Source organism: Ylistrum balloti, unplaced genomic scaffold (genome assembly GCF_031769215.1).
Source record: "Ylistrum balloti isolate Yb309-2 unplaced genomic scaffold, AGI_CSIRO_Ybal_v1 Utg369612, whole genome shotgun sequence".
Lineage (NCBI taxonomy): Eukaryota > Metazoa > Mollusca > Bivalvia > Pectinida > Pectinidae > Ylistrum > Ylistrum balloti.
This window is the reverse complement of record NW_026781887.1, coordinates 143,291-160,049: the sequence shown is the minus strand read 5'-3', so window position 1 is coordinate 160,049 and position 16,759 is coordinate 143,291. Positions and strand designations below refer to the sequence as shown.

Sequence of the window (16,759 nt, the reverse complement as noted above, 5' to 3'; positions counted from 1 at the left end):
ATTACATGCTTTATAATAAACGCAGCAGCTCTCTTTGATTTGTTCGGAAATGGAGCCATTACGACGTCGACGTATAACTTTCAATAGATATAAAATTACACGATGTTGTTTGGAGACTTGATCCTAGCTAACGGATGATACTGTAGGAAGCTTGTCAATAAAGTTTAAACGGAGAAATAGATAAACCTTCACGTGTCTGACTGAGCGATTAGCACTTAATATTGATTCTTCGATGTCAGCTGAACGAAGAAGGCATATTCAATAGGATATATATATTGTGTAACTTTTGTAATCAATGGATGTCTTTTTAATCGATAGTCATATCCTTTATTCTGGAGACTGAATGACAAACATTAGTTTATTATCACTACAGATTAAGCATTAATTATTTATCAATAGTGATCGTTATAATACTTTTCTGTGAATGTCCGTTACGTGGTATATTACCAATTCTAAAAATGCTAATTTGCCTACCAATAATACATTTATATCAATCGGCAATCTTTCAGTTCAATGTCCCTTGTCAAACCTTTGCTTTATATTTAATCCTTGTGGGTCAAAAATGTATGCCAAACTTATTGAAACCTTGAAAATGAAAAACGAGACATATAAATATATAGCAATGTTAAGGATGAGTTCTAGTTGAAAGAAGTGCTGCATTGATACAGAAAAAAACATAGATTTTATATATGAATATACAGCAAGATTATTCTTCTGTGTTATTTAATGACCGATAGACTAATAATACAAACAAGGACAGCTTTCCACTTAGCTGTAGAGTAAGCATGGCTGTTTCTATTCCCACACTGTGTATCTTATTTTTCTAAATAGAAATTAACCTGCTCCCCCAACCTACGGTATTTACATGCCGCAGTTGACTCGACATTTTAATGGCTTGTTCTTAATATCATAATTACACGCTAAATCTATCACATACTTTCTCATACTCTTTAAGGTGTATCCTTCAGGAAACACAACTCAAAACATATTATCATGCCAACATGATTCTGTTCATCCAACACACACGACTGTATGACACAAAACAAACATCCTGACAACGTAACACTACCACAACACCCTGGTGACATTATAGCAAGCATACCAATCCGCACAAGTGACAAGATGTAAAACAGTACGTGTACCATCCTACAGAGGCTGTTAGCGACATGCCATCACATTAAATTTTAATTACGTCGTGCCAACCAGTATTATGACACCTGTTTCCTGGCAACTTTAAATTCATATTAACATTTGTGAAAAAAAACTATTTCATAGTTCTTTATACTTTTGTGCTCTTATCGTCAATATGATATCAAGATACTAATATCTTACCAGTAGATATTGTCTTTAGCACGTTAATGAATGGTACATATTTGTATTATCGTGATAAACAAATGTTGATTCGAATTTGCTATGTACCACAATTTAAAGGCTGAATGCGACAAAAATCGCGCGATATACCACCCGGTGACTAGTTTCCATATGAATGGAGTTTCACCATTGATATTTCAGTATTTCAATTCCATTCATCTACCATTGAAGGTTTGCTGAACTCATAAATGTTTTGTGTTTGTGTATTCCCTTTCATGTAATCGTTTATGACTACATGTCGGTGGTTCTTTGATATAGAACGGGTGACGTGTTAAATGCATTTTAAGCTTCCAACTGCTTTGACGTCTAATAAACAAAACTCTATATTGCTAATGCAAGTTGTGCAGTTACATCATACATAATTGATATTGATCTAAGATTATAGGATGCCAGTTTGGTATTAGAATCGATACATAAGGTATAAGATACCCTCGATTAGACAGATCGTGTTAGCTTTTGGAATGTAAGAGAAATCAAACTTCAATTATACGTGTCTATATCAATATATTGATTGTGACCGGATCTGAAATCACCTTTATCTAGATGTTGCTGTCTAGCGACACATCATAAACCTATCTCTTTAAAACAGTACCAAACGCCCCAATCATTCAATCTCCTTTATCTAGATGTTGATGTCTAGCGACACATCATAAACCTATCTCTTTAAAACAGTACCAAACGCCCCAAACATTCAATCACCTTTGTCTAGATGTTGATGTCTCAGGATACATCGTAAACCTATCTCTTTAAAACAGTATCAACGCACAAGACATTCAATCACCTTTGTCTAGATGTTGATGTCTCAGGATACATCGTAAACATATCTCTTTAAAACAGTACCAACGCACCAAACATTTAAACGTTCTGTGTTTTGCAAAATGTTATTGACAGAATCTGATTTGTTTTATTGTCAACTGTATGAATATTTTGCAAATGTACACGTACGCATGACTTTATGAAGAACAAAATGTGGCTCACGTATTAAAATATATTGCTTTATTATGATCATAAAGACGAGTGTATTGCAAAACATGCTTTATTTCACCATAGTAATTATGGTCATCGTTAATTTGATTGAAAGATATCGCATTGAAAGCATTTCAATATTTTTCTAAAGATAGACACTAAGTTCTAATTTTATACCTCGTTAACAGTTGAAGCCAATGATACCTGTTTTTCCATTTCCATTATTTGTCATAAAGAACTACTTTAAAATGAAATCAGTTGTCCGAACGTTTAGTAGACTATGTTACGATATAAATCGACATCAAACCATTGTCAGTACTCCAGTCTTTTGAAAAAAGGGGTCGATAATTACATGTTGATTAAATTTACTGAGGACATGTAAACTTGCACCTATAAAAGTACTTAAGTGTATCTTAGTAGACGTGGGAACGTTTGTTCATGTTCCCAAGCAATCACCAATTGGTCATTTATTCTGCTATAACTTATTTCATCGTTTTTATCAATAGGCATGTAAGTTTGTTTTGTATGATTGGGACCACCACATATAAAATATGACCCTGCAATGTCTTTTATTATGCATAATCTTTAGCGTTGCCCTGCGATAGGTAAATTCTCGTAAGCAATATACCTGGAATAATATCTGTCGTCCGCCGCGCTGCCTTCAACATTAAAAAGAACCCACACCAAGTCACTTTTTTTTTTATTGCGTTCCTATTTTAATTTTCATACAACGTTATAAACATTCCCTGATACTAACAGGTTATTATATCTTTGATAATATAATGGTGATACATGTGATATATTCCATTAAGTAGAGTTATATACATGTCTTTTACTCAGATAACCTGCAAAGGCAACCGTCATTATAGAGTTTTATAGTAAGATCGAATGCGGGTCTTTGTTAACGCGATCCTTTGGGAAGGACATATAACATTCATTAAGGGTAAAATTTATACACTAGTCATTGAGAATTTTTCTTGCTTCGGAAGACAATTTGTGACACAGAGCATGCACTGGTACTAGCGGTTGCAAAATGGTTTTTTTTTTTTTTTTGAATCTATAGCTTTGACCAAAATTAAATGAAAAAAAATGATTCAGCTATTTCTAATAAAGAAGTTGATGTTATGTGATTTTTTTGTAGTTTTTCATCAATTATGAATTGTATCGACTAAAGAATACAGTATATATAAATATGGTAATAAAAGAAACATTCACCGATACATAAACAATAAGGAGTATTATAGGAGAGTAAAATTACATAACATTATGACAATATGACTGAAACGGTGTTAGTGAAAGCAAACTTCATGATTTTGTTGAACACGTAGATTTCTGTATCACCGTGCTACACTGTAGACCAACGTATCACTAAAGACAGGCCACTTGGTGACACGACCCCGCCAGGACGGTGATGACTTCCACTTGTACATAGTGGGTGTTAAACAATTTGGAAAATCAAACAATTGCCTTAGGACTACAGGCTGTTTGAGACGGCTATGTCAACATAGCAATACAGAAGCTGTTTACTTTGGCCGCGAAGTCAGGTAAACACATGACCTTAAGTGTTTTACGCACACCCTAAAATAAAGAAAATGTTGGCTTTGAAATCGGGGATATAGCCAAAAAAGACAGCACGAAATCTGGCTTACATTACCTTGTAAGCGCGTAAAAAGTAAATTTAACATCAATGCCAACACCAGGATAATGAGGAAGAGCTTATAGATTATAAAATGACGTATGCTCAATGTTTAGGAAAAAAGGTCAAAGATGTTATATTTCTATTTTAGAGAACACATTACAAATCTTATATTTTATTTTGTATGTTTCTCAAAAATCTAATAGGTATCTGTTTCCTAAACGAATGGAACCATTTAAAAGTAATGTCTGGAACTTGTTACAACAATATCCTCTACTAACGTCAAGGTCACCGGCAGACAATTGAAACTCTGAATAATTCGGACAACAGTGTGAGAAACAAATATTCACAAACAATTCGGTTCTTTATTAAAACAAACATAACGGAATCAATTGAAAATACCGGGTATAGTAAGAAAATCACGAACATGGTTATTTGATAAAACAAACAACACAACCAAAAACTAATCAAGACTGTTTAAAAATCAGGATCGCCTGGATGTAATTGTGAAACGCATTTTAATGACAAAATATTATGATTGTTCCTGCTAACCATAGCAAACGTTTGTGACCGAGACAACGTTTTAACAAGGAATGACATTGGATTAACCAGTTACAAACACCTGGCGTAAATGATCATAATGAACACGCTCATAGAGAAAGTTTCGGCTAGGTCTGCTTTGACGCATGTAAACCCCACTTAACACTTTCTAAGCAAAGTACTAGTACTCTTAACCACTGTCCTGACAACTATGTCACACAACAAGGATTACATATCAAGGAAATCGTTTTCTTCTAAGGCTTCTTTCTCCAGAACCATAGTGTCACAATACAAGTTAAAACGCAACGATATGACAATAACTAAACGTAATTTATTATTACAACACTTCAATTGATTCCCGTCACTTTTCAAAATATTTTTTCCTTTTTCAAAAAGTTAACCTCACTACTTTGATTGTTTTTCTGTAAATGCCAGTATCGTAGACAAACTTTGCACATTCATTAATTATAATTTATGTCTCGTACAAATTGGGATAAGTCATTATTTCTATGATCAGCTTGATTGTATCGATATTTTGAATGAAGAAAATTGAAATCAGTCCCCCAAGTAAGAGTAACTTTGACAAGATGTCCGATATATAGCGTTCATGTTAACAGACAAATCCACGCGCTGATATGATGATACCCTTATAGAGCACATATTTAATGTTGCTGCTAATTTCGTATCAAAATTTATGTGTTTATATTTATCACTATTTTAAAACTTGACCTCACTTGAATTAAGAAGTTTAGATAACCAATTACCACGCTACTACTTCACCATGAAGTTAAATATTGACGACGAAATAACCCTTACTTATATAAATGTCTTTTATACATAAATGTTGAGATTTACAGAAAAAATACCGACATAAATAAGGACGTGAAAATTTTATAAGACCCAAAAGTTGTCATTGTAAAGCGACACATTTTGTGATTTCCCCCAATTATTTCTCTGTATAAACTACACAGATTACTACCTTATATATCATTGTTTGCTGGAAGTAACTAAATGGCCGTAGATAAAAACGGCATACTTCGTCAAACCAGTGCGTGTTTGAAATTATAGTGTAAATAAGGTTTTTATCTCATTGATGTCAAACATGTGAATATACACTATTAATGAGAGAGACTTGAGAAGACGAAATGAGTGCCATTGATATGTCACACATATTTCGTTCAGGAATCTTGTACTGACAGGAGCAGTTTACTAGAATGTAAAGTGGAGGATCACTAAGCGGAAAAGATTTATACAGTACAGCTGCATGTATGGTTTCGCCAGACATTTAGGCAAGATAAAGTACTGCGTCTTCTTCAAAGAAGGCTGCTTACAGATTGCCATGACGTGTCTTCTGATGGAGTTTAAAGAACCACTGGAATGTACCCGTTAAGGAATGGTCTTTTCAAGATGTCGGACTAAGACGGTCACAAAAGATCGGTGCTCGCTTTAACTATATATTCATGGTGCATTTATGTTCAAAAACTCTTTTGAGTACTTCGCAAAGTTGAGCAAACTGTTGAATTTGGCATCGAGGCTTGATTTGCTGTGCGATTTTGTTAATATATTTAAACTGTCTAAGGTTTATATTCATTGTCAATTACTCCTAAATCACTTACCAAATATAAATGCTGATTTTGCAGTTTGTTCTGTATGGATTAATCTTCATTCTTGCTTTAAAATATTGAACATTATACTCGACATCTTGCCTAGAATTATCTTCAAAGTTTACCCTGCATTTCTTTATTCCTTGAGTATATGTAGTTATAGAATGCGAAATAGTATTATTGAGCTCACTTCCACATTTGAAGTCATTCCGCACGGACAGTTTTGACACCCTGCGCCTTGTTTTCATGGAACTCTCCTGTCGCAAGGTAATAAAGCGACATCGTGCTTTTTTTCTTGCTCAAGTTTGACCATAACTGCATGTTACAAATATTATAATACAAATTTCGCGTATTTCTGAGTTTCGCAGGGTACTTATCGCGGTCAGATTCAATTCATAAACCAGTGCCTTGTAGCTTAATAAAGCTCTCATGTTTTGAAGGTGTCCACGTCTGCCATCTATAAATGACCATTCCTTATCGGGAGCATGGCAGTGAAAACATACCCATATTTTGTTTAAGATATTACGGACTTCCCTTCCATCTATACAGTGTTAAAATAAACAGGCGGATTATCTGAAGACATGTCGCATTACTTTATTCGCCATTACTTAATTGATTATCTACGTATCTCTCTTGTGACACCCGTTTTACAGTGAAAAAATTCAGTTCATATCATTGTGTGTAGAATCCTGAGTTATTGGGCCGTCCTTAGTTATAATATTAACATGTGATCTGATGTCAAAGGAAATATAAGGCCATGATGACTTCAGGAATGACATTAAATGACATTAAATGTTTCTCTGGTGTTTGCAAAACAATTCATAATTTAATTGAACCTTTCTAAGACTTGCTAAATACATCAATACAATATGTAAAAGGCAATTAACATACATCTATATACTATTCACAAGATCGTGGTATGTGTAAGTGGTGATTGACTCCATTGATTTGTATGGAAATGTATTTATCATCTGTCACTGTACACCATCATAACCGTGTCCGACAACCACTTCTGACAATTATCAAAACGTACATTTGGTGTTACGTTAATGACACAAGTTGGTAACATGGAACATCACTTAGGACCTACAATTCTCGTTTATAATACTAACTAAATTCGTTTTGTATCTGTTTAGGATCGGCTAGCGAAGTAATACGACCTCTTGTGAAAGGATAAAACAACAATACCACTTAATTAAAAGGCACGAAGGGTAGCATTTCGTAAACAAACTAACACATCGATCAATCACATCAATTGATTTTTTTCTTTCTTATGGAGAGGGGGGGGATTCAGCACAATGTAACATTAGAGTCATGATCTTTTATTACGGGAAAAATGAGACAAAATATGATAAAATGTTAAGAATTCGGTATTTACTCTAAATCAAAGAGTGATTCAAATGGATGGCATGCAATTTTACAAATGTAATATATAGATATCATGAGGTATAACACCACTAAATGGACGTATGCATGTCTTACTTTCCACGTAGGTGAAGAATTATCATGGATTAAGCTAATCAAAATAAACCTTGCTGTGCCATCAGATTTACTGACAATCATCATCACTAAAGTTGGTTTTTATGGTTACATACATTTGGTAACTGACTTCTTGCTCTCTTATTAACAATAAGTAGTTCTTATTTATAAATATATCCTAGGTGACCAATCAGTTAACAATAAGTAGCACTTATTTATATATATCATAGTTGACCAATCAGTTTACAATAAGTAGTACTTATTTATATATATATATATATCACAGGTGACCAATCAGTTTTTAACAGTAAGTAGTACTTATTTAAATATATATCATAGGTGACCAATCAAGTAACAGTAAGTAGTACTATTTATATATATCCTAGGTGACCAATCAGTTGTTAACAGTAAGTAGTACTTATTTATATATATCAAAGGTGACCAATCAAGTAACAGTAAGAAGTACTTATTTATATATTTCATAGGTGACTAGTCAGTTGTAAACAGTAAGTAGAACTTATTTATATATATCATAGGTGACTAACCAGTTGTTAACAATATGTAGTACTTATTTATATATGTCATAGGTGACTAATCATTTGTTAACAATATTAAGTACTTATTTATATATGTCATACGTGACCAATCACTTAACAGTAAGTAGTACTTATTTATATATATCCTAGGTGACCAATCAGTTGTTAACAATATGTAGTACTTACGTATCATGGGAGTCCAACATACACTTTTACCGTTCACTGAAATTTATACCTAAATCTACAGCTAATAAAAGGGAATCTGTTGTTTAAATAATGTGTTATGAGAGGGAATCTAATGTTTAAGTAATACGTGTTATTAGAGTGAATCTGGTATTTAAGTAATATTTTAATTATATGAAATCTGGTGTTTAGTAACATGTGTTATGAGAGGGAATCTGTTTGTCTGATATTGCAGCATCGTTTTCATATTAAGGAACAGGAACAAGCCGAAAAGTCATTCACTTCAAGAAAAGCAACATATTCAAGAAATACCTATAATAGATACGTTTAATTTGTGATAAAGACTTTAGACAAAGATATAAAACCATGTTCTGATGTCATCTGGTTTGATATATACCCCTACCTACCTGTTAATGAACAATAAATTACCTATTGAGATAGGATGGATTATAACGTGCTTGGGTAGTGGGTACAAACCCCTCAATACACCCAGTTGGTGTCAAGGGTGTCTGTGATGTGTACTCTTCGACAAACATTGGGAGATACAACTATATAGAGTAACTAGGCAGCAAGACTTTATCGCCAGCAATAATTTTAAGAAGAGGCGCTTCGTTTATTGTCATTTGAGACCATTTAGCAGGATGATAATACTAGTAGGTTTACACTGACATGATGTCTTTGACCCTACTGTCCTTGAGAGTACGTAATAGGATAGAAGACGGTATTCGGGTGGCAGATTTATGGTTAGAAGTACCGGATGGTTCATCATTTTGAATCATGTTTGTTTACTTTTGAATCTTCCATCCAAATCATTCATGTTATCATAATATAAATATCAATATGATTATATTTGATAGGCAGATAAACCGTTTAAATAAACAATCGCTATGTACATTTGTATTTGACATTTAAAAAAATTGTGTGGTTTAAAGTACATACGTGCTGATTGGTTATGATTTCATTTTCATCTTCACAAAGTCGATGGCAAAAATCGGGATTAGTGTACCTTAAAATGATTAATTAAATTACAAGTGTATCATTGAATCATTTTCTAACTATATAAATTTGTTCTCAGTCATAGAATTGTAAAATTTCAACGTTGCATTTTTTACGAATAAGTTAAACGTGAACCTAAAAATTAAACCCCATGACCAAAATAAAAATACCTTATAAGGAATGGCTTAAAGTCTTTCTTTTTTTTTGCAAATATGTCATCAATTTTTTTACGGAAACATGATTACAGAAATAAATTTTCAAAAAGTGATGATTTTTTGTAAGTGTAATTTCAATAACTTACCGTATATAGCTCTCCCTGATAAGCCAGACAAACGTTTTACCTGTCCCTTTAAAATTCACGATTTTAAACCTGAGTTACGGGCTCCACTGGCATGTCTTTATGAAGGTATACGCTGTATTTACTTGGATTCTGTTCGTTGATCCGCGGTTTATCTCGTCTATGAAATATCTTGTATGTTGTGTACAGTACCTGTGTATACATATCGTTGTGATTTCCTCCACGGGATGGTCTCCACAGTTAATGATCCGCCTGGACAGGTTGTAATATTAACTAAGCTGGATATTACATCTTTTTATATAAGATACAATTTGTAGTTTTTTCTTACGACATAATAAAGAGCGCTACATTTTACATCAATTTCGATACACATATATCCTGGATATAATGCCACTGATTTGTTTTACCAAAAGTCGACTATTATACAACGTATTGTTAACTTCAGACATCAGATATGTCGGTCTACTTTTACTTGTTCTCTCTACTACAATTTTTATTTGATATGTACTATTTCTTTCACAATTTCATTTTTTACTTTTTATATTCTACACACATTGTTTTATTAGTCACACCTTACACATTCAGTTCAAATATCCTAAATCATAGTCACATTTATATAGCTATTGACGGTTATGTGTAAAGCTACCTTCGTTAGAAAATGAAACCATCGAGTCACCTTTGTTAAATGGGTCTGAAGTAGAATGGCGAGTAGTGCATGCTGATTTTGTAACACGCACCTTGGCTCCCTATTGAAATCAATTCGATATGCAAAGTAAAACAAAAAAAAAGCTACTCAACCTTTTTTAAAATTAGAATAATCAATTTTTAATCTTGATCTAAAATTATAGAGTAAATGAGGTTGAGTAACCAGTGTAGGCTTAAAACATCAGTTCAAGGTCAATTCACTGGGTACTTTTTATTTATCAGTAAGAGAATTAAACACTCTGACGATTTATTGATATTTCGGGGTTTTAGACCTTCAGCAACATCTTCTCTAAAGGCAAAAAAAAAAATTATTTAATTCGTTTCTATTCTCGTTTGCAGATTTTTTTCTCTTATTTTAACTATTTTTTCTTCAAAGATATCGATACTAAGTTTTTTTTTGTTTTTGTTTTTTGATTTCAATTATTTCAAAGAATACTAGTAAATATATCGATTATTAGCTGTTAACTTGAAATATCATATTGTAATCGATACATGTCCTTACATTTATTTGACAAATTCCACCTGCTGTTCCCGCTGTACTATCCAAAGAAGCGATTAAATCAACAAAGAAGAATACCGATATGAAAACGAAATACAACTGTTATTCTTGTCTGTCGTGCAGATGGGGTGGAAGAATTGTACCTGCTGCTTATGGCATCAATTTTACGAATCGACTAGATTTGGGATCTTTGTATCTGCTGTTATTTTTAAATAACCATTTTTGTTGTCATGCGTTTTATTATCGTTTAATGTTCGCCCCTGTTACGGAGCTTTTAGATTCTGTCCCCTGACCGAGACAATTCAGGTCTTTTATAATAGTAGTTAATACTACATATTTCAGTGTGATAACACTATAAAATTTTCTTCACTTCCTTACTATCACAAGAAGACGTCTTTCAGCGAGAGACCGTCATTTAATGATCAGATCTGATGATTAGACACTACACAATAGGAAACCAAAACACAATCTTATCTTATCTTTGTCCGAACTATTTCTGCCTCTGACATTGTCGTAATTTAGACTTTTTGTTAATCTATTGTCACAGTAACGACGACTAGGAGTAACGAATTCTAGTTGAGACGCACTGGAGATATTAAATATTTGTTGAATCCCAATTTTTAGGTGCAGCAATGAGTGAGATGACCAAGGAAACATAACTTGTTCAGTAAAATGGGCGAAAATGATTACTATGTTATTGTGCCTGTGATTTGAGACTCGAGTGCTGTGGAACAATGAAATGTCACTTTATACACTAAACAAGGTGATAGATCGTGAGACCATTCAAATTCATGTAACTGTCTACAACTTTCTCTCTTAACCAAGGAGGCTGTGTAGATAAGATATAACACATAATATCAACTAACAGTCCAAAACATCCCGCCTTACTTTAATCTATAATCGTGGACTTTAATATGTATATTGTGTTGTTAGGTCGTTAGTTAGTACCTAACATCACAGTGTACAAAACGTCCGCCTCATTCAAACGTGATACGTCGTTAGAAACCGTTAACGAACTGCTCAGAACATTAAATAAAACAAATTCTGAACAATTACGAACATGAAATCGTCATGTAGAGTATGATGACAGATAAGCAGTATCTTCGCCATAAATGTGATGATGGCGGAGTTCTTTGTTCAGAGAACTAGGTGTAACATGTCGCTGTTTTGTATCAGTTTGAGTAATTTCTTAAACCATTTGACAGAAGACAGTTTCAAAATATACAGGTCACAAGACACGAGTACTGAAGGCAATGACGAGGCAACAAGGTTCTGAACAGAAACATATTAGTAAGAAAAGAAGTTATGCTAACCTATATGTTCGTGACTCGAGGTGTCAGAGTGAGCAGTCTTTGGGATATATTAAGGATGCTTTTAAGATCAGAAAAAATGGATCTGTCACACTAATGTAGCTGTAAAACTTGGTCATGTTAATAGTACACTGATTATATTCCTTCTGTTATACATTTTATACGATGTTTCACGTACAATATGTATTTCCCAAATCCGTATTAAGGTATTCTGATTGACCTGGTATCCGTTCTAACCCAGGCCATTTTAGGTCAGTACGATGTTTTAGTAAGCATTTGTTACTAAATAGGATTACACATGGCTTAATGGACGTACCGATTTAATCAGTATAAAGAGTTAGAGAACATTTCATCAAAATGAATATCTTTATTAATGAACATTGCTTTACTGACCACTATTCGACGTTGAATATTTCCTGACCACGGACATTCTATTGACCTCTACTTAGAGATTCGCGTTCTCCTGTTAATACAAAATCATTAAAAACGCAGATTGATTTATTTAAAGTATATATCAGTTCTAAGCCTGACATACAGTTGTGAAAGGTCAGGACCGAGTTTGACATACATAACCTGTTTTAGAACTTTAATTCGGCATGCCAAAAACATGTTTCGGAGATAAGTTTGCAACCAGCATGTACGTAAGTGAACCGAATTTAACAAACATGTATGTATGTGTGTGTGTGTGTGTGTCTGTGTGTGTGTGTGTGTGTGTGTGTGTGTGTGTGTGTGTGTGTAGTATGTGTGTGTGTGTGTGTGTGTGTGCGTGTGTGTGTGTGTGTGTGTGTGTGTGTGTGTGTGTGTGTGTGTGTGTGTATGTGTGTGTGTGTATGTGAGGGTGTGTGTGTGTGGTGTGTATGTGAGGGTGTGTGTGTGTGTGTGTGTGAGTGTGTGTGTATGTATGTATGTATGTGTGTATGTATGTATGTGTGTGTGTGTGTGTGTGTGTGTGTGCGTGTGTGAGTGTGTGTGTGTGTATGTATGTATGTATGTATGTATGTATGTATGTATGTATGTATGTATGTATGTATGTATGTATGTACATGTATGTAAGACAAAGTTATTAAACAAACAAAAACAAGTAGTTAGATATGCTGAGATAACATGTCATTATATGTAAATGTGATGTGTTTAAAATAAAAAGCAAATAATACTAGATTTGGCCTTTATTTCCAATAAGGTTGTCGCCATAGAAACCTGGTGGATGATGTAAGAAATAAACTTTTCATTTAAGTATTAGACTTGTCATGTAATAGGTCTTATAATTTAAAATAATCTAATATGGTATTGCATCTTGGAGCTAAGAAATATAACAAAGAGTTATGGAGAACCTCAACAATGGCATGCAACAGTTATTGAATTACGGGGAATCTCATTAATGACATGTAACATTTATTAAATTATGGGGAATCTCTGTAATGATATGTAACATTTATTAAATCACGACATTTATTAAATTATGGGGAATCTCATTAATGACATGTGACATTTATTAAATTACGGGGAATCTCATTAATGACATGTGACATTTATTAAATTATGGGGAATCTCATTAATGACATGTAACATTTATTAAATTACGGGGAATATCATTAATGACATGTGATATTTATTGAATTATGGGAAATCTCTGTAATGACATGTGATATTTATTGAATTATGGGAAATCTCTGTAATGACATGTGATATTTATTGAATTATGGGAAATCTCTGTAATGACATGTGATATTTATTGAATTATGGGAAATCTCTGTAATGACATGTGATATTTATTGAATTATGGGAAATCTCTGTAATGACATGTGATATTTATTGAATTATGGGAAATCTCTGTAATGACATGTGATATTTATTGAATTATGGGAAATCTCTGTAATGACATGTGATATTTATTGAATTATGGGAAATCTCTGTAATGACATGTGATATTTATTGAATTATGGGAAATCTCTGTAATGACATGTGATATTAATTGAATTATGGGTAATCTATGTAATTAGATGTGATTTTTTTTGAATTATGGGGAATCTCTGTAATGACATGTAATAATTATTGAATTATGGGGAATCTCTGTAATGACGTAATAATTATTGAATTATGGGGAATCTCTGTAATGACGTAATAATTATTGAATTATGGGGAATCTCTGTAATGACGTAATAATTATTGAATTATGGGGAATCTCTGTAATGACATGTGACATTTATTAAATTATGGGGAATCTCTGTAATGACGTAATAATTATTAAATTATGGGGAATCTCTGTAATGACATGTAACATTTATTAAATTACGGGGAATATCATTTATGACATGTGATATTTATTGAATTATGGGGAATCTCATTAATGACATGTGATATTGTTTAGGGCAATTTCATTACCTGACGCGACTTCTAGGTTTCCACACTTCAGACATCTAGCGACACCTCCACGCTGCTTGTTATTCATTGTCCATTTTTCAAACCTTTGATGTATTTTGGTAAATGAAATGTGTAATATCTATGACCGCTAGGGTGAAAACCTTTCAACACAGTATATTTCTAGCTATACAGGGTTTGTGATTAATATGTGGAAATTTCATGATCACATCATAATGTCGTTCAAAATTAGAATATTTTTCCTTTCGTGTGATGTTATATCCATTTTGTTTGATGCATGTGTTTTTACAACCCCTCATACCATTTCTTAGTCCACGCTTTCCCGTTTTGAGAACGGTACATAGTTTAAACTTACCAAATGTTCTGATGATTGGTGGCGTCAGAATTATCCTTTATGTTTTCACGATACTATCCTGTTTTAGTGTTTACTTTATCAACATAAATTTGAATTTTACATTTTTGAGAAAGAAGTTATGGCATATCAATCAACCCAGGCATCCAAGTGTGTATATGTACATAAAAATTCGAAACTCGTTTTATTTTTCTTACACTGTATTTGAAAAACATGACATGTTAATATCAATTTAGAAAAAAAAACATATGTTGATTAGGTTTTTAGGATTAGGATTTGATTAGGAATTTCAGGTTTGAGAAACACGGATTAAAGTTTGTTTGAATGAAATCAATTCGTTGAATTTGCATTATCCCCTCCATGCCCCCATGTCAGGTTTTAATAAATGGCATTTATATATATTCAACATCTTTTGACCACATGTGTTAGATGTGATATATTAATACCGTTTTACATATCAAATAATAGAAAGTATGGTTATCCTTCGGGGGAGGGGTGGAATTATTGTAATTTTCTTCCATATCATCTTGTAATGAATATTCAAATTGATAATAGAAAATAATACAAACTTTGACATAAATTATATCAAAACATGCTATTGTTGATAGTATACCGTACGTTGTTTTGTCTATGCCTGATTTAAGGAAAGTTTCGAGATAACCAAACATTCGATCAAATACCTGACAGGAAATTTTTAATGCCGCCCGCAGGTGAACAGAATGTTCCTTTGACTGGAAATAATTATCATGGGTATTCATAACTAGTTGTTTGGGGGAACGCCTGTGTGATCTGAAAACGGCATGGTTGACGGATGGTGTGAAGGTGTTAACACCCATTATAGCATGTATACTAAAGGTTTTTGCATGTATACAAATGCGTAACACTTGTACAAATATCGGCGGGTAATTAAAATAGCGTGATATAAAATTGGGAAGGTCCAGGGTTTAAAAAAAAAAAGTCGATCTCAATACACGTCAAAAATCACATCTTATCAATGGATATGAAATGACTAACGCCCACTTGTTGATGTGAGAGTTAAAACTCAGATAAAGACATTATTAATTGATAATAATGGATATTCTATAGGTTTGACTTATAGAAGGAGAGTGTTTTTAACCATAAATGAGCTCTTGGCCTTGTCACAAATAATAGAGAAATTATGAAGAACCCATTAAAACTCAATAGAACACTGTATTAATAGCAACAATCATCGTATCCCTTATCTATATCACGTGATCCATATTGGCAGTAACGATAATCGTATCCCTTATCTATATCACGTGATCCGTATTGGCAGTAACGATAATCGTATCCCTTATCTATATCACGTGACCCATATTGGCAGTAACGATAATCGTATCCCTTATCTATATCACGTGATCCATATTGGCAGTAGTGATAATCGTATCCCTTATCTGTTACACGTGATCCGTATTGGCAGTAGTGATAATCGTATCCCTTATCTGTTACACGTGATCCGTATTGGCAGTAACGATAATCGTATCCCTTATCTGTTACACGTGATCCGTATTGGCAGTAGTGATAATCGTATCCCTTATCTGTTACACGTGATCCGTATTGGCAGTAACATAATCGTAACGATAATCGTATCCCTTATCTGTTACACGTGATCCGTATTGGCAGTAGTGATAATCGTATCCCTTATCTGTTACACGTGATCCGTATTGGCAGTAGTGATAATCGTATCCCTTATCTGTTACACGTGATCCATAGTGGCAGTAACGATAATCGTATCCCTTATATATTACACGTGATCCGTATTGACTATTACAAATTGCAATATTTTGCCGTTGCAAAATTTCTTAAACACTATAAAGGAGGCTAAACGGGGAGGATTGTTGTATTGTACCATATACTGCATACAGAATATATAAATAAATTTTG

The 16,759-nt window shown here is 33.3% G+C and overlaps 1 protein-coding gene across 1 annotated transcript in view; it reads right to left on the bottom strand.

The window, feature by feature from the left end:
• LOC132547178 (leucine-rich repeat-containing protein 74A-like) overlaps positions 1-14,572 on the bottom strand; it is a 41,420-nt gene extending 26,848 nt beyond the window's left edge. Inside the window, exon 1 of the mRNA XM_060210937.1 lies at positions 14,506-14,572. Coding sequence (XP_060066920.1) covers positions 14,506-14,572 — 67 coding nt within the window. The remainder of the gene's footprint in view (positions 1-14,505) is intronic.
• Positions 14,573-16,759: the final 2,187 nt, after the last annotated feature.